Source organism: Notothenia rossii (genome assembly GCF_949606895.1).
Source record: "Notothenia rossii genome assembly, chromosome: 6".
NCBI classification, from domain to species: domain Eukaryota; kingdom Metazoa; phylum Chordata; class Actinopteri; order Perciformes; family Nototheniidae; genus Notothenia; species Notothenia rossii.
In genome coordinates, this window is record NC_136909.1 from 29,643,286 (window position 1) to 29,668,694 (window position 25,409).

General features: G+C 40.8%; 1 protein-coding gene across 2 annotated transcripts; it reads right to left on the reverse strand.

Annotated features, from left to right (window-relative positions):
- Window positions 1-15,592: 15,592 nt before the first annotated feature.
- LOC307043586 (uncharacterized protein) lies at window positions 15,593-25,185 on the reverse strand. Of its 2 annotated transcripts, none has more exons than XM_079688114.1 (8): window positions 24,989-25,185; window positions 24,497-24,557; window positions 22,886-22,952; window positions 22,571-22,644; window positions 18,200-19,229; window positions 17,192-17,344; window positions 16,905-16,994; window positions 15,593-16,239 (listed from the first exon to the last, which is right to left on the reverse strand). In XM_079688114.1, exons 5-8 carry the CDS (start codon window positions 19,211-19,213, stop codon window positions 15,931-15,933), a joined length of 1,566 nt encoding a protein of 521 aa, XP_079544240.1. In that variant the 5' UTR covers window positions 19,214-19,229; window positions 22,571-22,644; window positions 22,886-22,952; window positions 24,497-24,557; window positions 24,989-25,185; the 3' UTR covers window positions 15,593-15,930. The 2 variants fall into 2 exon arrangements, with proteins under 2 accessions (XP_079544240.1, XP_079544239.1); XM_079688113.1 differs by having other exon boundaries at window positions 19,925-22,644.
- Window positions 25,186-25,409: the final 224 nt, after the last annotated feature.

Genomic DNA, 25,409 nt, shown 5'->3' on the forward strand with positions numbered 1-25,409 from the left:
AGTGTGCTTCCAGACTCGGCGAGGACACTATCGATACTGACTCAGCAATCACTGTAAGTTATATTCTTGTTTAAATAGACTTCTCCGTTTCATTTATTCTACTCTGTATAATTGTTCTGTAGTTATTGTAGCTAAAACGGCGATTTCTGAGAGATTTTAAAATCTCAGATCTGCTCAACTCCAGGCGTAACTCAGGTCTCAGTGAGTCACGCCCCTCAAGTGTGCATTTCAATAGGCAGGAAGACTCTGCTGATTGCGTGAAGTGCATAAACATTTTAAATAGCGCATTTCAAATCAGAATAACTCAGTGTGCTTCCAGACTCGGCGAGGACACTATCGATACTGACTCAGCAATCACTGTAAGTTATATTCTTGTTTAAATAGACTTCTCTGTTTCATTTATTCTACTCTGTATAATTGTTCTGTAGTTATTGTAGCTAAAACGGCGATTTCTGAGAGATTTTAAAATCTCAGATCTGCTCAACTCCAGGCGTAACTCAGGTCTCAGTGAGTCACGCCCCTCAAGTGTGCATTTCAATAGGCAGGAAGACTCTGCTGATTGCGTGAAGTGCATAAACATTTTAAATAGCGCATTTCAAATCAGAATAACTCAGTGTGCTTCCAGACTCGGCGAGGACACTATCGATACTGACTCAGCAATCACTGTAAGTTATATTCTTGTTTAAATAGACTTCTCTGTTTCATTTATTCTACTCTGTATAATTGTTCTGTAGTTATTGTAGCTAAAACGGCGATTTCTGAGAGATTTTAAAATCTCAGATCTGCTCAACTCCAGGCGTAACTCAGGTCTCAGTGAGTCACGCCCCTCAAGTGTGCATTTCAATAGGCAGGAAGACTCTGCTGATTGCGTGAAGTGCATAAACATTTTAAATAGCGCATTTCAAATCAGAATAACTCAGTGTGCTTCCAGACTCGGCGAGGACACTATCGATACTGACTCAGCAATCACTGTAAGTTATATTCTTGTTTAAATAGACTTCTCTGTTTCATTTATTCTACTCTGTATAATTGTTCTGTAGTTATTGTAGCTAAAACGGCGATTTCTGAGAGATTTTAAAATCTCAGATCTGCTCAACTCCAGGCGTAACTCAGGTCTCAGTGAGTCACGCCCCTCAAGTGTGCATTTCAATAGGCAGGAAGACTCTGCTGTCGCCCATCAGCAGAAAATAGTTAACTAATTACAGGGGCGTGCCCCCAAAGCTGTGAGAACTGAGCAATCAGGTATCCATCTTAGGTTGCGTTTTCCTGGAGCGTCAGCTTCAGCGTCAGCCAGACGAAGACTGACAAAGACATTAAGAGTCCTGTGGGAGTAAGACTGACAAAGACATTAAGAGTCCTGTGGGAGTAAGACTGACAAAGACATTAAGAGTCCTGTGGGAGTAAGACTGACAAAGACATTAAGAGTCCTGTGGGAGTCACGTGGGAGGCAAAGAGGAGGCAAATCCTACTCTGATTGCGCCAAGTATGGCTGGTGTTATTTAGTTTTATTCAATTCTCTTGGGTTCTCTAGCCCCTCATGCTATAATCATGTGTATTTTCTGCATTCCTGTTCATGTGTCTTCTCGCAATTATCACTGGCCCCGTGTTTCTCTTAATCGATCTCACCGGCCTGCTCTCGTCTATCCCACATGCTCCACTGAGATCCAACATCTCGTTTCAGGGGGCCTGTGGAACTGCCAGTCAGCTGTTCCTAAGGCTGACTTCATCTCTGGCTACGCTTCCCTGCAGTCTCTGGATTTCCTTGCTCTCACGGAGACCTGGATCACTCCATCCAACACATCCACCCCAGCAGCTCTCTCCACAGCATATTCCTTCTCCCATACACCCAGACCCTCTGGCAGAGGAGGTGGCACTGGTCTCCTGCTCTCTCCCAAATGGAGCTTTTCCCTCTTCAAGCTACCTAATTTCACTCCTTCCACCTTTGAATTCCATGCCGTCACAGTAACCCATCCTATACAATTAACCATTGTTGTTCTCTACCGTCCACCAGGCGCCTTGGGGGACTTCTTGGAGGAGTTAGATAATCTCTTCTCACACATCCCTGAAACTGGCCCTCCCGCTGTACTTCTCGGAGATTTCAACCTCCAGACAGGGAAGATATCTGAACTAACATCTCTGTTAACCACCTTTGCTTTCTCACTGTCTCCATCCCCACCAACTCATAAAGCTGGCAATGTCCTTGATCTCATATTCTCAAGGAACTGCTCTACTTCTAACCTCTCTGTAAACCCGCTCCACACATCCGATCACTTCTTCATTTCATTCTCTCTACCCCTTTCCAAACATAACAACCTCATCTCTTCTAACTCTGCTCCTGTCCGCCGTAACCTCCGTTCCCTCTCCCCCTCTACCTTTGCCTCATCGGTGCTCTCAGCCCTCCCTTCCTCTGACTCGTTCCAACTCCTGCCTCCAAACACTGCTGCAAAAACTCTCCTCTCGACTCTCTCATCCTCTCTGGACTTTCTCTGTCCTCTCACATCGCGGCCGGCTCGTCAGTCCCCTCCTGCTCCCTGGCTAAATGATGCACTGCGTGCTAATAGAACCATCCTTCGGGCAGCAGAGCGGAAATGGTGGAAATCCAAACACCATGACGACCTCCTAACCTATCAGGCTCTCCTCTCCTCTTTCTCTGCTTCCATCTCTCAGGCAAAAAGCACTTTCTTTCAAGATAAGATCCAATCTTCCTATTCCAATCCCAAAAAACTATTTTCTATCTTCTCCACCCTCTTGGACCCCCCAAAAGCACCTCCCCCCTCCTCCCTTCTGTCAAGCGACTTTGTTAACCATTTTGAAAAAAAGGTTGATATTCGCTCTTCTTTTTCTGACTCACCTTTACTCACCGCTGGGTCACCAGACCCTCCCTTCACCCACACACTGACCTCCTTCTCCCCTCTCTCTCCAAGTGAGGTTCTTACCCTCGTTACCTCTGCCCGTCCTACCACCTGTTCTCTGGACCCTATCCCCTCAAACCTCCTTCAGACTATCGCTCCTGATATTCTACCATTTCTCACCCATTTCATCAACACTTCTCTAACTTCTGGTCACTTTCCAAACAGTCTCAAGGAGGCAAGAGTAAACCCTCTCCTAAAGAAACCCACTCTCAACCCGTCTGATGTTATTAACTACAGGCCCGTCTCTCTCCTCCCGTTCCTGTCTAAAACACTTGAACGCGCTGTCTTTAAACAACTCTCCTCTTATCTCCATCAGAACAACCTTCTGGATCCGCACCAGTCTGGTTTCAAGGCAGGTCACTCAACAGAAACTGCTCTCCTTGCTGTCTCTGACAAACTGCACACTGCTAAAGCAGCCTCCCTCTCCTCTGTCATCATCCTTCTGGACCTGTCTGCTGCATTCGACACGGTGAACCATCGGATCCTCCTTCGCACTGTCCAAGAACTTGGAGTTTCAGGCACTGCACTTTCCCTCCTCACCTCATACCTCAACGACCGCACCTACAGGGTTACTTGGAGAGGGTCCGAGTCCGACCCTTGTCAATTAACTACAGGGGTCCCTCAGGGCTCGGTTCTTGGTCCCCTCCTCTTCTCCCTGTACACAAACTCGCTCGGGTCTGTCATTAGCCCGCATGGTTTTTCATACCACTGCTACGCTGACGACACCCAACTAATTCTGTCCTTTCCCCGCTCAGAGACCCAGGTCGTCGCACGCATCTCTGCTTGCCTAGCAGACATCTCTCGGTGGATGTCTGCTCATCACCTCAAGCTCAACCTTGACAAGACTGAACTGCTCTTCCTTCCGGGAAAAGATTGTCCCACTCTTGACCTAACAATCAACATCGGCACCTCTGTTGTTTCCCCGACTCAGACTGCAAGGAATCTGGGTGTGGTCCTAGATAACAAACTGTCCTTCACTGCAAACATCGCTGCTACAACCCGCTGCTGCAGATACACGCTTTACAACATCAGGAGGATACGTCCCCAGCTGACCCAGACATCAGCGCAGATTCTGGTCCAGGCTCTCGTCATCTCACGCCTAGACTACTGCAACTCCCTCCTGGCTGGTCTACCTGCATGTGCCATCCGACCTCTGCAGCTCATCCAGAATGCAGCGGCTCGTCTGGTCTTCAACCTTCCCAAATTCTCCCACACCACACCGCTCCTCCGCTCCCTTCACTGGCTTCCAGTAACTGCTAGAATCCACTTCAAGACACTGGTACTTGCGTACCATGCTGCGAATGGATCTGGCCCTTCCTACATCCAGGACATGGTTAAACCGTACACCCCAGCACGTGCACTCCGCTCTGCGTCAGCCAAACAGCTCGCTGCACCCGCACTGCGAGGGGGACCCAAGTTCCCGTCAGCAAAAACACGTGGGTTTGCTATCCTGGCTCCAAAATGGTGGAATGAGCTCCCCATTGAAATCAGGACAGCAGATAGCTTACACATCTTCCGACGCAAACTGAAAACTCATCTCTTTAGACTCCACTTCGAGCGATAAAATTACTAACAAAGCACTTATATACTAATAAAGGGCTGGCTTTCTAAATGCCAGTTGAGTAGCACTTGAAATGTTTGGCTCTATGAAACCTGATGTACTTATATGATTCTGTTTTCTTAAAGGTTGTATCTTCCTGGTCGAATGCACTTATTGTAAGTCGCTTTGGATAAAAGCGTCAGCTAAATGCAATGTAATGTAATAATAATGTAGGGAGGGGCGGCCACTCTGCTTCCCTGCAGCGAGGCTCTCCCGCCCTCCTGCTGATAGTTCACAAGCGTAAAGCTCCTCAACCCCCCCCCCCCTTGTTGATAATTCTCGATCCTTGGCACACTGATAACATTTTTTTTTTTTAAATGGCACTTCATATCAAAAAGGTTGCCGACCCCTGCTGTAAGGGTTAGTAACATGCATTGTGTTTATGTGATGACATTTGGAGATGTTAAAACACAATGAGAAAATGCGTTAGCATTCGTGTTAGCATACATGCTAGCGTTAGCTATACTAGCCTATATACATGCTTATTGCACAGCTAGCATTAGCTAGATTTACCTTGTTTACACTTAGCGGTCCTATGTGTTAATCTGTGTATGTTTCACTTGCATGTATGAGATCATTAAGTGCCTTGTAACTTCTTTTGTTATAGTTTCACTCCATGTGAATGTCAGTGGACTGCAAATAAGTCAATAAAGGACCATGGCCGGCTGCTCATTCCCTGGCTCTCAAAAGAGTTTGGCTGGCTGTTTAATCTATGTTCACACTGAGTAGTGATGTGTCGGTCGCAAACGAGCCGATTCTTTTTAACGGATCTTTGGTACGAACGAGGGGAACCGAGTCCTACTTGGTGAGAGCCGTTCTTGTTATCGTTCAATCGTTGGTCCGCGCACTCACTGCCTGCCAAAATCCACTCGCCTTTTAAAAGGTTTTTTTTTACTTTTCTAAACAAGATTAGTTTTTCCCAAGGTATGATGCAACATGTTCTTTACAACATGAGCTCTTCCATTTTGTCATCCCCACATTTTCTTAACATTACAGTTTCATAACTGGGTGCTAAAATCACATAATAGTCATAAGGCTTATAAAATGAATGTTTTAACATGACTGCAGCAGAATTGTGTTAAATATTTACGTCCACACAGTGGCAGTCAGCGACCGAAAAAAGGGATGGGGAGCATCTGATGGTGCTGCAAACTCCAATGAGAACAGATTATCATGCTACACGTGTCCTGATCAGCAACCCTCTGGCAGGAGAATAAAGGTTATGCTTGTCCACACTAGAATATGATCAAGTATTATTTGAAAATCTATAACTCAGAGCAGTGTCAACATGGAATTCATATTTTGTTCTCTACACCTCTTTTCCTTTGTTTGAACATGTAGCCACTGCAGATGTCACACTTATTTTCACAAGAAGCTTACAGCCAGTATCTGGTGCTCTATTATTAATTTTCTGGTGAGAAATGATTTAGTGTGTTGTACTAAGTAGTCAACAAGCTGGTCATGTGAGAGTCACTCTGTGCATGCTTATTCTGCTCTACTTTATATTTAGGAAACAAGCTGCAGTGGCTGCTGCACTGTCCATGGAGAACAGAAAATGGAAAACAAGCTCTCACAGTGGAGAAGGTAATGTATGCTTACCACTTTATGTGTAACTGGGTGCTGAAATGATAACCATGAGGTCCTACATTTCTGCAAAAAGTACAATTGTGTGTATATATTTATCCATTGATTGTCCTAAGAAAACCTTCACACACTTGTACCCCTGTTTAAAGGCTTTTGATTACATGATCAAATTACCCTAAAAATTGTCAACATGTCTTGGATTTCCCTTGTGTGACCTTTTCAAATTTAAATAGATTGCCACCAGTGCTGCTGATGAGGCAGCTTGGATTTAAGCAATCATACACGAGAGGCCGTTCTTGAACCCGGCGTCAGTACAGCCGTACGGACCTTTTAATGCAATGCAAACACATATCTGTAGCTTGACTGACATAATGGTGACTATGCCCAGTTCTCAACTCTGACCACCCATTTTTGAAGGAATTGGTTGTTATAACTCGTAGGGTGACTGGTCCCCTGGTAACAAGCACTAGTTTTAGAGACATCCTGTTGTGTCAATGAAATACATTCACTAAATTGCACTTAAAGCTCACCTATGAGGCTATATTTTAACAATATTATAGGGCCATATCAATACAAAACATGTCTCTGAAGTGTTTTGCTCAAAATACAAAACAGATCAACCTTTGTAACCAAGCCTCATACCCCTCTATTTCAGCCCTGTTACTAAACTGCTGATTCTGGGTATGGCCCTTTAAATGTAACCGAGCTGCTGCTGTCCCCGCCCCTTTGGAGCGTCAGCATGCAAGTGGTGAGCTCTTTGAAGAGAAGGGTGTTTACCGGAAGAAACTCAGCTAAACGCTGTCGTGATTAAACATCAAGCATTATTTCTGAAACAGAATGGAGCTCAAACGCTTTCTCTCTCGCGGGTTTACCACAAGGTGAGTACCTTTTTATTACCTGCTTTTTTACACATGCTCTCTCCATTACAGCTTAGCTCTGAGTGTTAGCGATGCTTGCTAATGTAAACACAGACCATGTTACTTCCAAAACACATCGCACATTGTTTCTGATGTATACAGCACAAAGCTTGACAAGTTATTTATTCAGTGTTTACCGCTAGGACAGTGCCACTATATGTATTATATATATAATAACTTCACTCTAAGTCCCTCCTGTAGACATCCTGCTGAATACACAGACACACGGCTGCGGGAGGGGATTCATCTAGCCCAGGTGTTCCCAACCTTTTTGCTACAACTACTGTCATAAACTGGATGAATATGAAGTATTTTGTTAAAGGAGGATGAAAGCGTAATTAAGGAGCACTATTGGAGTGACTTTGATGGTTATTGGACTCAGGATTAATTCATTTGGATTCCCGCTGTATGAAAAAATTAAAGGACGGCGTAAGTGGAAACAATTCGCAAAGGGATTAAACTGTTTAAAACACATGCTCAAAGTAAACCGGATTTTGCCGATGTGTTTATGTGGATTCGAAAGTCGTAAATAATCTACAAAATGGAGGAGACCGATCTGATCGGAGCAACTGTGACAAATAATCCAACTGAATCCGGGATGGACAATGACTATGTTTTAAAAATGACATGCACCCCAAACATGCAATATCATGAATTACGTGCTTGTTTTTTTCTAAAAAGGAAAATGTGGTGACATCAGATTTCTTTTAAACATCCTTTTCAAACAAATGCAAAAACTTTGTTTTTTAAAGCGCACTACAAATAAATCTGACGTGGACCATGACCCTGTTAATATTTCGCATAACAGGAACATTTTATAAAAAAATAATAGCCTCCTGAAAACATTATCCAAATGTTGCTTCCAAAATGTTCTTCTTTTGGTTATCATGTAACATTGAGGGAATGTTCTATAAAAGAACATCTTTAATGTGTTACCCAAACAACGTCCAAAACACATCCTTAGAATGTTGGAGGCAAAACATTTCACCTTTGTTGACTTATCACATTAAAGGAACATTTTATAAAACACTTTCTGTCATCTCAGGCCTCAATAACATCCTGAAAACATTTTCAGAATGTTGCTTGGAGAATGTTCTTTATTTGTTATCATGTAACATTGAGGGAACGTTTTATATAGAACATCTTTAATGTGTTACCCAACAACGTCCAAAACACGTCCTTAGAATGTTGCAGGCAAAACGTTCCACCTTTGTTAACATATCACATGAAAGGCCTCAATAACATCAGATTAAAACGTTTATTTAAAACCTTATTAGAACCAATAGGTAACGTTAGCCAAAGTTGTGAGAATGTTCCCCGCTAGCTGGGATGTATTTATCATAAACGTTAGTCCTTAAAATCTATCACTGTGTATATCACCATTCAAACATATTTAAAAAGTTGAACAAACCCCACACAGCTCTGTGAAATGTTGACTTTATTTAATCATTTCAGTAAAAACTAACGTTCATATTTCTCTTTTTGATTATAATATTGATGAACGTTCAAAACAAAGCACTTTGGCAACTTACCACATACGTTTTAAAATGCTTAATAAGCACCGTAAGTTTCATGATATAATTTCTCCGTCATAATCGGTTGTTTCCGTAAACGGCCGACTGTTGTGTGATGGCAAATGCTGCGGCTGCAAGGCATTGTGGGGCAGCATTTTCTCCTCTCCTTTTGGTAAGGGAGGTTCAGTGGTTCCTAAGCTAAAGGAGGTTATAAAGAAAGTTTGAAACCTCCTTTCCTATCATGTAGAGAATTTGAACGGCACTTATTATTAAGATGTATGCGCTCATACATCTTAAGAAAGTTATCACCAAAAATGGTAAGAATGTTTTTAGAGAACATTATCCTACCTTTCAGAAGAACATTCTGGGAACCAAAATAAAACGTCCCTCTGAAAACGTTTTAAGAACAGTTGGGCATAATGTTCTAACAATGTTATCAAAAACATCTTAAAAAGTTTATCACCAAACATTTCCAGAATGTTTTTAAAGAACGTTATCCTACCTCTCAGAAGAACATTCTGGGAACCAAACTAAAACTTCCCGCTGAAAACGTTTTAAGAATAGAAGGGCATAATGTTCTAACAATGTTATCAACCACATCTTAAGAAGGTTATCAAAAACATCTTAAGAAGGTCATCAAAAACATTTCAAGAAGGTTATTACCAAGCATTTCAGGAATGTTTTTAAAGAACGTCATCCTACCTTTCAGAAGAAAATTCTGGGAACCAAAATAAAACGTTCCGCTGAAAACATTCCTAGAACAACGAATGGTAACAAACATTTCTAGCTGGGAACTCACACATGCCACTGCAAACATGCAATATCTGCTTACAGCTTATCATGAATTACGTGCTTGTTTGTTTTTTTCAAAAGGAAAATATGGTGACATCAGATTTTTTTTAAAACATCCTTTTCAAAAAAATGCAACAAGTTTGTTTTTTAAAGCGCTCTAGAAATAAATCTGACGTTGACCATGACCGTGTTAATATTTGCCATAACAGCAACGTTTTATAAAAAAATAATAACATCCTGAAAACATTTTCAGAATGTTTCTTGGAGAATGTTCTTCAATTGTTAGCATTTAACATTGAGGGAACGTTTTATAAAGAACATCTTTAGTGTGTTACCCAACAACGCCCAAAACACTTCCTTAGAAAGTTGCAGGCAAAACGTTCCACCTTTGTTAACGTATCATATTAAAGGAACGTTTTATAAAAAAACTTACTGTCATCTCTGGCCTTAATAACATCCTCAAAACATCCTCTGAATGTTGCAGTTAAAACGTTATGTCTTAGTTAACCTTAAACCTTATAGGAACATTTTTTGAACAAATAAACATCCTAAAAAGGTTCTTAGAACATCAGATTAGTAACTTTAGCCAAAGTTGTGAGAACGTTCCCCGCTAGCTAAGTTACTGTATAACTAATATATCAGGTTAAGAAGCACATTCAAATAAAGATTAGTCTTTAAATACATTTTGTCTTTTGAATTGTTTGTCTAAAGTCAAGGATCTAGAACTGGTATGTTTTAATGATACAGTCTGGTTACAGGGTATATGCAGGAATCCTGAAGTAAAATTTACTACCTTTTAAGACCTTTTTTAAGACCCTTTCCGTACATTTTTAAGACCTCATCGCAACTTCGAGTTCTAACCGGTTACATTGGCGACACACTTTACCTCACATTGACTATATTGATTGTAAGATAGCACAACTAAACAGAGTGCAGACAGACTACTGAAGCCTCCTCTCCACATGAACTTCAACCTCTCTGTAAAGGTCAGGTTTAATGCAGTATGCTGCTTTGTTGCTTCTGTACTCTGTGCTCTTTGATTCCAGTAAAACTCCTCAGAAACCATTAGAAACCAGTATTTGACCAATAAACAAAACAATTGACAAAACTTTGAACTATGAAATATATTAAACTTTGGTGAGCTTCAGCGGGGTAATGCCATAAAGGAGCTCCCTCACAAATACCCAGGGGTTAAATTGGGCCGGGCTGTCCGGGGCATAGGACGATGCTCTGACGTCATCACCCTCACACATTTGTCATATTTACAAAAAAACGATATGTTAAGACTTTTCTCGTTCTTAATATAGACTATATTTAGGGTCGATATGTGTTGACTTTACTTTAAAATAGCAGATCTATGTGACCGGATATAGTTTGGCTTAGCGAACGTGTGTCTCTTCCTTGGAGGAGCAGCATCGCCCGGACTCGTCAGAGAGTCTGCACTGCAGCGGTGTGTGTCAGCGACGTGCAGTCAGGGGAGGCACGGATTGGCCATCGGGAGAGTCGAGACTTAAACGCCGCGGCTTTCTGGCTAGCACTTAGCATGTGGGACCGGACAGCTTTAAACCCCATCGACAGACTCTCCCCCCCCCGCCGACAGAGCGGAACAATGCAACGAAACTTAAAATAAGAAGCAGCATTTTACGGCGCGCTATACATGGGGCCGCCTTGAGGGGTTTCCGACATGTCGTTTCAGTAAATTAAAGGGTGTTTCATGTTGTCGTTGCTGTGGACCTTCTTAATACCTTGGAAAATGTCGTTTAATACTTTTAAATACTTTTTAATAGCCTTAATTTTCGCTAAATTGATTTATCAACTTTTAATACTTTTTAAGACCCCGTGGACACCCTGGGTTATTAGGCTGTTTGGAGGAGGCATCGCAGGTAAGAGCACTAACTAGCTACCATCAGATGTAGCTTAGCTTGACTTAAATGTATTAAACGTATAGTTAAGTGATATCAAAATATAAATAACTAATGTCATGCAAACATATTAATATTTGCTTGATTCCAGTGTTGAATTTGGCACAATTGCATACAAACATTAAGGGATTTTAAAATTCTGAAGTATTTTGCTAAAAACTCAATAACTTAGATTATTATTTATAGTTTTGCTGAATAGTTTCATGTCCGCTTACCTTAGAAACGTAAAATACCACGGCAGTGTGCAGATGGGGAGCATGTTAGCTTACAGATGTAGCACCGAATTTCAGACTCCAGTTTACAGCTTCCTGCCTACGACCTGCCTAAAACCAGTATAGAGGAATGTTAAGCCCTCCCACTATTTTCCAAGAGGGCGTTGCCAGATTTTCAATTTCAGGTTTTAACCAGGATATGGCGCTTCATTCACAAATACAGAAAGACAAGTTTCATGGACTTTCAGTTGTGTTTTGAACAGCATTTGAACACATCAATATTTTAGATCAACGAAAGTATATCTAATCTTGTAATTCAATAATATATAGTCTTTGTATATTAAATAATCATAATTATAATGTAAATGTTTACATTACACTTCTTTATTTGTTATGCTCATACTTTTACCTTTACAATCGTTTGCTTTAATATGCAGTATATTTTTTGTATATTTTTGTGTTTGCTTCCTCCTGCTCCCTTTCGGACACATACTGTATGATTTATTATTATTATTAATATGAAGATATTATTAAGATAAGATAAGATGTTACTTTATTGATTGAACATTTTAGTTTAGAATGTGCTGTCCCACGGTAATTCAGAAGGCTCACAGGTCACATTCCGACCATTATTTAAAACAATAGGTGCTTTCACACCGTCTACAGTTTGATTTGTATAGAGGGAGCTCTGTGGCTGAATGGCCAGCGATTAAGTGTGGCGCATTTATCATGGGTGATCAGAGCTAACTGCCTGCCGTCAGATTTCATTTAAAAAACAGATCTGATTTTAAGACTATTTCTGCGCTCATAAGGAATGATAAGAATAATGCGTATTGAACTGGTTTCATTAATTAGTGAGTTTATTTAACACTAGAAACGCCAATCGGGTCAATTTGTGTGATGTGTGCAATGTAAATTTGTTTCAATAAAATATTAAAGTCTCCCAGTCCGTGACCTTTCCTGAAAGTGTGTTATGTAGCACCCTATGTTGTTAAAATTTGCATTCTAATAGCGGGATTTGACGGGTTTAGGTCGGCCTATACAAAAACCTCTGGCGGTTCTAGTGTTAAGGTAATTAGGTAAAGTAGAAGCCCTTTTTTATCAATAACGAATTTAGCAGTTGAACATAAAATCAACTAACTGAGGGTCACTTGCAATGACAGTGTTGTGTCTAACTGTAAGCTTGTCGCTCAGAGTAACCTACAGTTAATTTAGCTGATGGAGAAGAAAGATCAGGGGGGGAGGGGGGGAGAGAGCTGTGGTTGATGGGCCATTAGTTGTGTAAATACACAGCTGAGGGCTGCCGTTTCATTCAGACTGTTTAAAAAACGGTAACAACGGACTATTTTTCTTAGCGGATGCATGTCAATTTAAATCAATACAACTATTTTTTAAACCAATACAACTATTTTTTAAATCAATAAAAACATTTTCTAAATCCATAAAAGCATTTAAATTAATATTCGGAGTCATGTCGTTACTTTGTTGAGAATGTGGCCATGTAATAAGCGGGATAATTTGCAGCGACTTGTTCCTTATGGGGAAAATAACACCCGTCATGTGTGTGTAGAGGTGTGTGTGGTTAAAACACTTACATGAAGTGAAGGAGGTTTTCCTTCTATAAAACAGCTGTGAGCAGCAGTGAGTGTCACGGACATGAATTCATAGATCAAGGCAGACTGGTGCACACACTCTCCTGTACTGCCAGGCGACACGCCCGTTCTAAGCCGTGTCCCTCCCTCACTCCTCACATCCTAAACTACATCCCCACAAAGTGTATTATGTTGTTACATCGTTTCTGATGATAGTTTCAGTTGTGCTCTGTCTATGCAAACTTGTCACCTTTCGGCGAAATTCGCCGTTTTGAATCCAAAATAGGTCGTTTGTGTGATTCATGTAGATCTGCAATAAACATATTTTTGGGGTATGGGAGGGTCTGGGACCCGGAGTAATCTGCGGCCGTGAGCTGTTATGTGCCATCATGACACGCATGGTGTTCTTTTTTTATATATTAGTATTAGAATGAAGTGCGAGCTGTGTGCTCGAGTCTTCCTGCCTCTCGGCTCTGCTCATGGTAGATGTATAATAAGGCTCTGTTGCTCTGAGATGATGGTCTAGCTTCGGCAGCTACATTACCTACGGGTGCGTTTGTTAATATTAACTGTGCGTCCGGAGTCACTGTGGCAGACTGGACCGCTGGTGAAAAGCTGTTAGAACGGGCCGTTCAGGTGTCCAGAGCAGAGCTCCCTGTCGGAGCGGCAGAGCGTGATGTGAACTGAAACGTTTTTCTGTCGCAATATTATTTAAGGAATCGTTTAGCTAGCTAGCTAGCATACATTGTCACTATCTGCTAACGTTAGCTTTAGCCTTCTATTTCTAATCGTTTTTTTCATAGGCTATAAACAGAGGTGGTATAAGTATATATTATACTTGAGTAAAAGTAGAAGTACTCAGATCTTGTACTTGAGTAAAAGTAGAAGCACACAGATCTTGTACTTGAGTAAAAGGAGAAGTACTCAGATCTTGTACTTGAGTAAAAGTAGAAGTACTCAGATCTTGTACTAGAGTAAAAGTAAAAGTACTCAGATCTTGTACTTGAGTAAAAGTAGAAGTACTCAGATCTTGTACTTGAGTGAAAGTAGAAGTACCAGAGTGTAGGAATACTCTGTTACAGTAAAAGTCCTGCATTCAAAATGTTCCTCAAGTAAAAGTAGAAAAGTATTATCATCAAAATATAGTTAAAGTAGCGACAGTTCAAACCGGAGAGACGTGATGTATGGAATACATATTTATTGTTACACGTGATGTAAATGAAATGATTGCCATGATAAAACAAAAGGAGAATGGAATGTGTTTGGCGATTAGGCCCCGGTTTGCAGGATAATCATTCGGGAGGGAAAGAACCCCTCCGATGAAAATCCCCGGGGTTTAGACACTGGTGGTGGTGATTGTTGTGTTCTAATATACTCCTGCCAATAGGGGGCGCAGTGTAACCAGAGTATACATACAATGTTGAGAGAAGAAGAGTAAGCCCGGGAGTTGATGCTGTGGCAGTTAAGCATGACGAACAGTAAAGAGTTGAGTACCCGTATCCTCTGTCCCTTGTTTCATTAATTTCTTTCTACTAATACACAACAAATTGGCGACGAGGATGGCCGTGGCTTCTACTCCTTTACCTCCCACCTTTCTTCAGTGTCCGGGAGAACCTACTATGCCATTTGGAACATGGCTAAAAATGTTCGAAAACTATCTGCTAGTGATCGACGTGGAAGGAGCCAAGTGGCCGGATACCCGTATACGTGCAACGCTGCTACACAGCGTCGGAACCGAAGCACAGAGGATATTCTACACATTGACTGAAACGGGAACTACATACAACCATGCCGTGGCTGCACTACGGGCGCATTTCGTGCCGAAGGTAAACGTAATTGCGGAGAGACGCAGGTTCCGCCAACGAGCCCAGAGACATGATGAAACAATTGCACAGTACGTCTCTGCGCTACGTGAAATGCTCGTTTTTTGTGAATTTGGAAATGCAGAACAGGATATGCTGCGTTATCAGATCGTGGAAAAAGCCTACAGTGGACGCATACGTGAACGCTTGCTGCTAGAAGACAAACTGACACTGGATAAAGCCATTCAGATTGCAAATCAGGTGGAAATGGCGGCGCGCAACGTGGCCGAGTTCTCCAACAGCACTGAAAAAAAGAACACATTGGATTTACTCAATTCAATTGTGGACATTTGTTGCACACAAATAATTTGCTTTGGCAGCAACCTATAGAATTGTTTTAAATCAACACAAACGATTTATGTCCAATCAACGCAATTACTTTGTGTTGATTCAAAGTTATTGAAATGTGTTTCAATAAAGTAAATTAAACACTTTCATCATTTTACTCCAACCCATTTTGATTACTTTATTCAAACAAAATTCAATCCCTTTTATTCCAACACTATTTGATCACATAACTCTAGCAATATTTGTTATTTTAATATTCCCATGTCTATTACATGTTTTCAGAATTGTAATCTTTTTTGTTATACATTATATTTATAAATATAATTTAATGTAAATATGAAACAGATTTTAAAAGTAAACATAACCCACTTTTTTTGCATTGAAAACGATTAGAAAGTTTTGTTTCAAGACCTTTATTCAAGAACCTGGAGATTAAATAATCACTCAAGTCTTTCCAAAACTAATCTCCAATTTGAGAAGTACAAATATTAAAAAGGACCTTACATATCGTTAAGCAATTTCATTACAACAACAACAACGTAAACAAAAAAACAATATATATATATATATAAATAAAGCATCCCCTGCTTTTTATAAGGCATCAATAACTGCGATGGTGGGAGAACCAGCCACACCACTCAGTCCAGGAATGTATACTCTGCATCTCAACTACAAGAACAGTGTAGGAACAGCGAGCCGTGAACATGGACAGTGAACATGGACAGTGAGCTCTCTTCACTCGTGCATTTTCCTCTTCAAGTTTTGGGCCTTTCTTGAAAGGTCAGATGCATCCACCTCCATTATAAGCTTCTGAATAACTTCTAAGGTGTTGCGGAGCTTCAACGGGTAATTCATGTTTAGGGCATAGATGAGTCCAAACAACATTACAGCTGCAAGAGCCACATTCTCCAGATCCTGAAGCACCACCACACCCTCGAGGATAACTCCGACATCAGAGTAGTCACTGCTGGGAGTCTCTCTGGCAACATAGATCCCCACTGTTGTTTTTTCTACCTCACGTAGTGTGTTGGCCTCAGTCATGTCCTGGTGGAAGACAAATGATTTCTTTAAGGATAAGATTTTTTTTACTCGGACCTCATTAAGACACAATTTGCTTATTTGACTCTACTGTGGCACTACACTAATTAGCACAATGCTTGCGAAGAAGAATACCTGGTTTGTTTTCACCTGTGGGTTTCACCAGCCTGGCTAACAGATTGTAGGTTGTACATTAAATTGAGTGAATGATAATTATTATTGGTAATATATATATCAGCGACTTTAAAAAGAGGAGAAGGTTGGAGAGAATAAACAGGTGAAATGAAATGACACCAAATTGCTGGAGACTAATGAGCAAAGCATTAGGTACTACTCCTGATTCATAATTCACCCTATGTAATGTAATATAAGCCCCACAGGTGGAAGATACTGCAGCCTGAGGAGGATAGAGCTGTCCTTAAGACTATTGCATTAGTATTTGAATGTGTCTCTGGAATCAGAAGAACACAAATCATGATAGAGCATGTTAATTCTAACAAAACCTATTATAATATCAATTTCAGGAAGACAGCTAAGTAACATGTCTGGTAATATGGTCTGGTATATCTGGTCAAATGAGGTTCTTTTAACTGAGGCTATTTTTCTTCTTAAAAACATGTTCAAACTAACTTCTTTTTTGTATGTGGATTACTACTTTAGCACACACTCACCATGTACTCCTTCACCAGATCCTCAGGATCCTCATTGAGGTAGATGCAGAGTCCTTTAATGAGGCACTCCCTGTCAACATCGATGTCTTCCTTAAGGATTAAAACAAAGAATATAGGGACATTTTAATCAAATTGAACCTATGGAGTGGTCACATTTTGGGATAATTTACCATTGTAATTGATTTTAGACTGACCTAATGCCAAAAAGGAAATATTATATATATACACACACACACACACACACACACACATATCTACACATATACACACAGTTAAAAAGTTCTTACCGTCATCATGGCAGCCATGTCTTTTAACTTCTTGCCCTGCTGCCCCGATTTTTTCGAGAACACCCTCAGCAGACTTGCGGATTGTAGGTCAAGCTGTGACAGGAACCTTGACTGTAGAGCCATAGTTGCAATCCGCTTGAACTCTGCGTTAACCTGAAAAAAAAATGAAACCATTTTTTAACAACACGGCCCACTCACATACACACATTTGTTTCATTAAACTTACAGCTGCCAATCACATAACTGTATGCACTATGCATGTTTGCTCAGCATTTGATTTCGGCTATGGAATATTGGGTGTGAATGCTGAAAGCATTTTGCTCTACCGAGATGTAATCCAGCTCGACGCGATCTGATATATTTTAGACAAACTTATTTTTTTAGGCGGCTTTGATGTAGTGCTAACTTATACAATCATATTCGCCACAGTAGATACGAGATTTGGACCTGAAAATCACCAATAATATGTTTGTGAATGTGTGACGAATCTGATGACAGAGGCAGACCACAACTGTTGTGTTCGGTAAACACAACATGTGGAAACCAGTTAGTCTGAAAACCAGTAGGGACATGACACCAGCAGTATGTGCTGTGTGTTTCTGTTCTCAAGGAGGTTTAATAAGAACTTGTGCTAAACAAAACTTGCAGTCATTTTAATTTATGACGTTATCACGGTATTTTTCCTTTTAACTCTAGGCCCAAATTCCTCGCTAAATAAATGTTCCTCCTCCTCAATCCTATTTTTTTCGGCCCCAGGGATGACGGACATCCTTAAACTCAAGCCCTACTCATCTGCTTCAATCATGTTCCCACTTTTTCAAATATTCCTACTACTTCACCTTCTTCTTACACATTTAAGCCAGCAATGCAGTGAAGCATCAGCTTTTCAACATCCAGCATTCATTTGCACCTACTTCTGAACAACATCGTAATGGGGCCAAGCTTTACTCTAACAGTTGCATATACCATCTACAGCACAAAAAGTTACACCATTATCTGTGTACTCACCTCCATTACACCAAAGAGAGCTGGCCATCTCTCTTGTACATCACTGGTCATGGGAACATCACTAATGACTTCTTGTCTTCTCAATGCAAATGTTTTCTCCATTTTAGCCTTAACTGTCTCTCTGTTATTACGCTTCTTGTAATCTGAAAGGAGTTCAACCCTCATCTTCTCTAAGGACTGGGCGCATTCTCCAAGTGGAAAGTCAGGGCAGTAGGCCACTTCACCCCTCTTTGGTTTCTTAACTTTAAAAGCAGGAGAACGTTTCCCTTCTGGTTTATGTTTCAAAGTATTTACACATACTTCAGGACATCCCACTTTCCGGAGATGTGTGCGGTAGTTGGACAACTTGTATTTGAGACTAGTCTTCCATCCCCCATAGCCAGAGGCTGAGCCTTTTTCTTGTAAACATGGATGCTTCATGACGAGCGCCTCTGCAACTTGGTCAAACTCCCTGTCCGTGGCGTAGACTTTGTGCTTAACTACCTCCTGAATCAACCCCTCTAGTATATCAGACTTGAGCTTTGAATCAGGGATAAACAGTGTCCCTTCTTCTCTGAGAACTCTGTGGGCCTTTTCAAGCTTAATCTCTGCATCATACGAAAAACGGGGAACATGGAACACACCTGGCCATGAAGACCGTGAAGAAGTGGACTCTGGAGATGTGAGAATCCCGGTGCTGTCGCCTAGAGAAGATGTGGTGTCATCAGGATGACTGGTTGGTGGAAAGGAGCAACTGTCCACACATTGATCTGCATCAGCATTGAGAGGTCTGCATGATGTGTATATGACCTTGACTGTAGCTTTGTCTTGTATTTCTCCCATGGAAGTTAAGTTCATAAATTCATCGCCAAAAAGCGTGTCCATGAACTGCAGCCGAAAGGGTTCCTTTACATTACACTGAGTCTTTATCTCATTCTCCAGTTCATTCACAGTTGAAGGCAGGCCAGCAGAAATCACCACCCTCTGACAGCTGTCAGCCCCTAGGATTACTCTGAGAACAGCTGATGTCATCATGGTCTTTCTTCACCGTCTGTTAGGAAAGAGAGTATATAAACAATAAAAGGTTTAGAATTAGTTTTATTTCAAGTACATGGGCCTTGGTAGAAGAGTGAATGCTTGTCATTTTTTAAAAGGGTTCATTGTGAAGAACAATAACAATGTTATTGGACCAATGTATAGGGTTGGGTACTGTTCACATTTGAACCCATAGATATAAACAATAGATGGCTCACCCATGCTGCTGGCCAATGGAGACCGACGTTGCAACATGGCCGCCATCTTGCTGCAGTCAGCTCGCTCATTCATAACATTATGGTTTACTATTTAAATAACCATAGTTTGCTCAATTTTCAAACGGGTTGGTTTGTTATAAACATCAAAGATGTAGTTATGATACTGCATACTTATAATTATGAATTTTTTTTCAACATGTCTTGTTGTCTCCTGTATCATAGCCATGCTAATAACGTTTATAATAAACCAAACCGTTTGTAAATCAGTCAAGATTTCAGCGAGTTAAGAGTATTTTTGTGCAGATCACTCACCTTACAACAGTAGCTGGTGACTGCAGCAAGATGGCGGCCGGTGAGCTACGCTGGAAAATCTCCCATGAGCCATCTAATGTTTATATATATATGTGTTTGAACCGATACCAGTACCCAACGGTACCTATTCTCTGTACTTTAGTCTGTACCTGCCCAAGCAGTGTTTAATTTGTTGCTTTACCTCAGACACAGATTGATCTCTTCAAGGTCACCATCCGCACACATCCAACCAGATAGGCGGCCAAGGGATACTCATCGACCAGTTCACAGACTTCCACAAGAGCAAGTTCTCGTGACGGAGATGGAGTCACCTCAAAGGCGCTGTAGTGCTCACTATACCATCCACACAGCAGTTTCAAGACAAAAAACACTCTCTGATGCAAAATGCATATTTGATGGATTTCCCCAAATTCGGGCAAGCCAACTCCAGACCCATGGACAACTACCATACCTGTCCTGTAGTTTATTCCCTTGCTCCAAGCATTTTTTGCAAGGTGTATTTCAGATATGTCAGGATCTTTCTGTTTAAAAGCTTGAACTAGCTCCTCCTTCAAAACATCTAAGGGGACAGAAGATACATCTGAGACATCCAGCATTTGTTTATCAATACTTGGAGACGACAAGTGGTAGCCAATCATAAACTGATGTTTCACAGCCAGAGATAGGGGCACGTTTTTAAAGCAACTGGTGTGTTTGATTATGTTTTTAAAGAAACTGTGCTTTGCCTCAAACCTCATAGTCCAAAGTCCCACAAGAGGCCCAAAAAACCTTATTAGTTGTGGGTAATGTTCTATGTAGTGGTGTTTGGGACGCAGTCTATTGTTAGGAAAAACCTCTTGATACCTTTGTCTATGGTCTGAAATTTTGCTCTCAAGGTATGCAATAGACTCGTCGTTGTGAACTGGGGCAACCACAAGCTCAACAATCTGTTTTAGGTCCAACAAGACCTGCCATGCTGGATCATGCTCAGGAATCTTAGGCCCAATTATAAATGGGAGCAATCTTAACAAGCACCAGTTTTCATGGGCATTACCACCTATGGTTTTCCTGTGTGAGAGATTTTGTGGCAAAATATGAGGCTTATTTGTTTTGTCTGTCCACTTGTATGGGAAATGTAGAATGGAATTGTTAATATCTTCCAAGGTTATGTACTTCTTTGAGATTAGAAATGTTAGACAATGTGCTATTTCAACAGGCACAATGCCTTCAAAGAGATCGTGGGCAATGTCAGGAGGATAGCCACTGATGACATTAAAATGAGAAAGCGCTTTAGTCAAAGGACAAGCTCTTTTAACTCCAAAACAGCTGCTGCCACTATCTAGGGCTGTTCTGACATGAGTGTCATGTATTTCTTTTGTTCTGAGGCTGAAAGTTCCTGCTCTAACCTCATTTGATGCAATGTCTGAAGCTGTTGCGGTACAAAAACGACAAAAATAGGTGCCTGAAAAATTCTCAACAAAACCCGCTAATCCATGAGCTCCTAAATTGTCTGCAGCAATAGTTTGAACTGTACCTTTGAGCGATGTTCCCAGTTGTGGGACAAAAATTCCATCAACTTCCAAAGACCTGAGATCACGTAGAAGTGGCTCTAAAACCTTGTCATAGCCATAGGTCTTAACATTGTCTGTTTTGCACAAAATAGCTAAGTAAATGGAGGACAAAGAGGAATGAGACCCTGGGGGTAGGTTACTCAGCACCCAGTACACAGCACAAAGTTTGTGGGTTTTACGGGAGGTGCCAAGAGGGTTACAGATCTCGAAGTCATCAACATACAAACCAATAGATACCCTTAACTCTTGACCTGACAATAAACTGTTTTGCTTACAATGCAGACCATCCCTGAAACACTTGAACACAATTTCTTTTGCTGTCTCTGTTTCCCTTTGCGTTTCGTGACTACAAACTAACTTGTCCACAATATCTTTCCTATTCAACAGCACCTGTAGAGATTCAAGAATGGGGACATACTGGAAGGTTTTCTTCTCTTTAGCATCCAAGATACATTCAACTGGTTCAACAATATTAAAGTTTGCCTTGTAATACTGCTTACGTTGATATGTAGAACTCAAAGGACCACCCTTCTCTATGGCTTTATTTATAGGATTCCCAGTGCACAGAGAAGTGGTTATTTCCTCTATGATAGCTCTGTCAACCTGGAGTTTGTGCTTCTGAAAAATATCAACTAGAACGCCATCAGTGTGGGAACTCGAGAGAGAGCTAGTTAAGTTGTGAAGCTCTAGCAAAAAATCATTGATTGCTGTGCTTGGTACATGCGTTAAATGTTCCAACTTTAACAAAGCTGCTGCAAAAGTTTGTTCAATTACATTTGGAAGGTCATTCGGGGCATAAACACTGCAATCTGGTTGTGCATCAGAGTATGCCTCACCTATTTCATCATCTGAAGTATTTTGCGCAGATTCCAGAGAAAAAAAGGTGGTTGATGTCACAATTTCTGGTTTAAAATCTGTAATTGAATAATAAGTATGTTTTCTGCTCCAGTGGGATTTAAATGTTCCGTAGATATTTGTTTGAAAGTTGCAATCTAAAAACATGCAAGTTACAACCTCATTTTTGTTAAGGTGTGCATTAATGTGAGCCCAGTAATACCTTTCCGAGACAAGATCCTTACAAGGACATAACTGGCACCTAAATATACAGCTCTTGGATTGATGACTGGTTTTAGTCACATGAAATCTATTCAAATGAATTAAAAAAGCATTCCACGTTTTAAAAGTGCAGGGGCAGCTTACATATACACAAGGAAAACGATTATTATTCCCATAATATCTATGTTTCACTCGATAATGTTTTAATATTTGGGACCTACTTGGTAAAACTGAGGGGCAGGCCTTACAACGCCACATTCACAGCAACATTCTGGCAAACTTGCAGCACCATTCACTGCAAAAGACAAATGGAAACAAAGAAGGATTAATGTCGAATGAGAAAATTCTGACAAAAATGTAAGACAAGCTTTCAAAATGAAATAAAAAACATCAATCAATAATAAAATGGGGAAGGTCTAAGTAACAGTAGTGACACAACTGTTTATAAAAAGCATTTCAAAAAGTGTGACACATCACACAATGGCCAATCACACCGAGTGGGACAGGGTTAAACCAAAATACAATTGTATTCTCACCATATCAATTTGAGCCCACAGTAAAAGCGCCGACTCCAGACACGCACAGAGTTCGCGTTTCAATCTGCTGCAACAAAGAGCAACACAAAAAACACTTATACAATGCAAAACAGTATTTCTATAGACAAAAATTGTAAATACTCTACACATACGGGAAGTAGGGGTTCTGGAGGTGCTGCAGCACCCCCTGTTGGTGAATGGTGTACATTTTTTGCTGGTTACTATTATGTTCATGTTACTGTTGAAATCTCTCCCCACTTTTGGCCTCACCCCCTAAGTAAAATGACTTCCCGCGGCTATGACTCTACAGGTCAACAGATTATGTTATTTTGAGGGATGATGCCAATCTTTTTTAAAGCAGATCAACAAATAGCCAATATACATGTCTGCATCTGAAAATGTAAATGACACCATTGCTCCCTTCAATGTACATGTATATATACGGCTGGGTACCTACCGAAATAATCTGGTACCAAGTAGTATCGACTTCTCAAGTCAAAGGATACCTATCCTTATCATAATAATCACTGCTACATGGGGCACTGGGAAAGTCAGATGATGTCAGTCTGCATAATAATTAACCATGTGCTGCATAATAATTAGCCATGTGCTTCTGGTAACTAGAGCATATAGCCTGTCTGTATCCCCTAGAATGACGCACAAACATATATGCCCTAAAGCTGATGCACCGGACTGCTAACCATGCTAAGCCGTTAGCCCCTAAGTAGCCGTTAGCCCCGTTAGTACCTGTTAACTGTGTTCGTTATTCTCCCGACCAGGAGAGAAGCTTTAAAATAGGAGACTAAATGGAGTCTCTGTGAAAGTTCAATTGGGTACTTTAATTTAAAAAGGCGCGGGTTGGTCACAAGCATGATATTGTTCAGTCAGACAAACAGCTGTGATCTGGCTCTCCTCGATAGGGAAGAGAAGAGAATGGATCTCTCCTCCGGTGCTGTTATATATCCTCTGCTGGCTCCTCCCCGCCAGCCGGCTCAACTCGTCTCCAATGTCCGTTATTGCATTTAAACAGAGGATAGGTTCTTTTCACATTCAATATATGCTTAACACGCCGTTTCTCCTCATATTCTCTTTCATCACTTTTCATTTAACACATTCTAAACGCTGTAATCAATACTCTAAACAATACTTCTCGGCTCGTTTGGTTTCCGGATGTTGTCACATGCTACTCTCGTCTGTAAACAATAATGTATTCAAATAGTACCTTCATTTAATATTCAGCATGGTAGTATCTCGACATCTATAGTTGTAGTGTTAAATCAGTAGGCTTCGGTTTTCACCACTCCATATCATTTCGCTACTAAATTCACCTCTTTAGGAAATCGTATATTAGCCACATGCTAAATGCTAACCGGAGATGAAGGATTTTCAGAATAAAAGCTTAACTGCTTGTGCACAAGAATTTCTGGTTTTTCAGTATAAAAGAGCATTAAAACTGACGGCATGTTTAAACTACATTTCCCCATTAAAACATTGATTTTAATTTCTAACATACCCCAATCAGGTTTTAAGGGTAGCCTACTGGTATCATAATTCTGATAAACGATACCCACACTTCTAATCCTGTTATTTACAGATAAAATACATACTCACCACAGAACTTGAGCCACAGCAGAGGCACTACGGTCGTCTGACGGCAATCTACAGCAGCAATCTGCAGCAGCAACAACAGCATTGACATTAAAAAAGTATTGCCGTTTTTCCCTTGCTAAAATTTAGCATAACTTTGGAGCGTGGCTTGGTTAAAAAGTGAGCGCCCCAGCCTCTTAATTAAAAGACAGTAATGTAAACTCATACTGCTCGTTGACCAAAGCTTTCGTTTGAAAGCTAACGTTAATCCTAATGCGACGTTAGCTAACAATGGCTAAATTAACAGATAGCATTAAGTAACTACGAACCAACACCTTGCGGCGGGCCCCACCCGCCATTTTCACAGAGGAAACGTAGCACATGGTAATTCAACAGCACGAGAGCAAATAACTTCATGACAGTTCATTAACTTATGTTGGTGACTTTCAATGCATTATATTACATATAGTTACGCATTAACTAATATTCCAATGTATTCCAACCATCCATACTTACCGATCCAAGCTGGGTAATGGCGGGACAGAGCTGCCTTCCTTGCTGCTGTCTTCTTCCACAAAGAAATGCATTGCGCGATTTCGCGGGGTATATTGCGGTGGAATTGATACATTTATTTGATTGACTCATTTTATCCCAACATGACCTAAACAAGTTCATGTACTCTCTCCACATAAAATGTAGATTCTACTCAATACTATTACATTTTGCTTTGGAACATGAGGCAATTGTATAACATTCACACAATAGGCTTGGATAAATCCAACAGATGGCCAGTCCCCCTTTTTTCAGTGAGTGAAGTGCCTGTGAGAGAGATCAGCGCGCCAAAATGGGAACAAAAACGTCCCGCTGCAAGAAAACAAAGGCAAGGTGAGAGAAAGTCTGAGCAAGCACGAAGATGTTACAGATGTGATTCAGATAA

Excerpts from the sequence above, each read along its gene's own strand:
- LOC307043586 (XM_079688114.1), bottom strand. The coding sequence starts at position 19,213 with ATGATGACATCAGCTGTTCTCAGAGTAATCCTAGGGGCTGACAGCTGT. Across the intron at positions 17,345-18,199 it reads CTCTCTTTGGTGTAATGGAG|GTTAACGCAGAGTTCAAGCG; the intron begins GTGAGTACACAG and ends TTTTTTTTTCAG. Across the intron at positions 16,240-16,904 it reads ATCTGGTGAAGGAGTACATG|GACATGACTGAGGCCAACAC; the intron begins GTGAGTGTGTGC and ends GTCTTCCACCAG.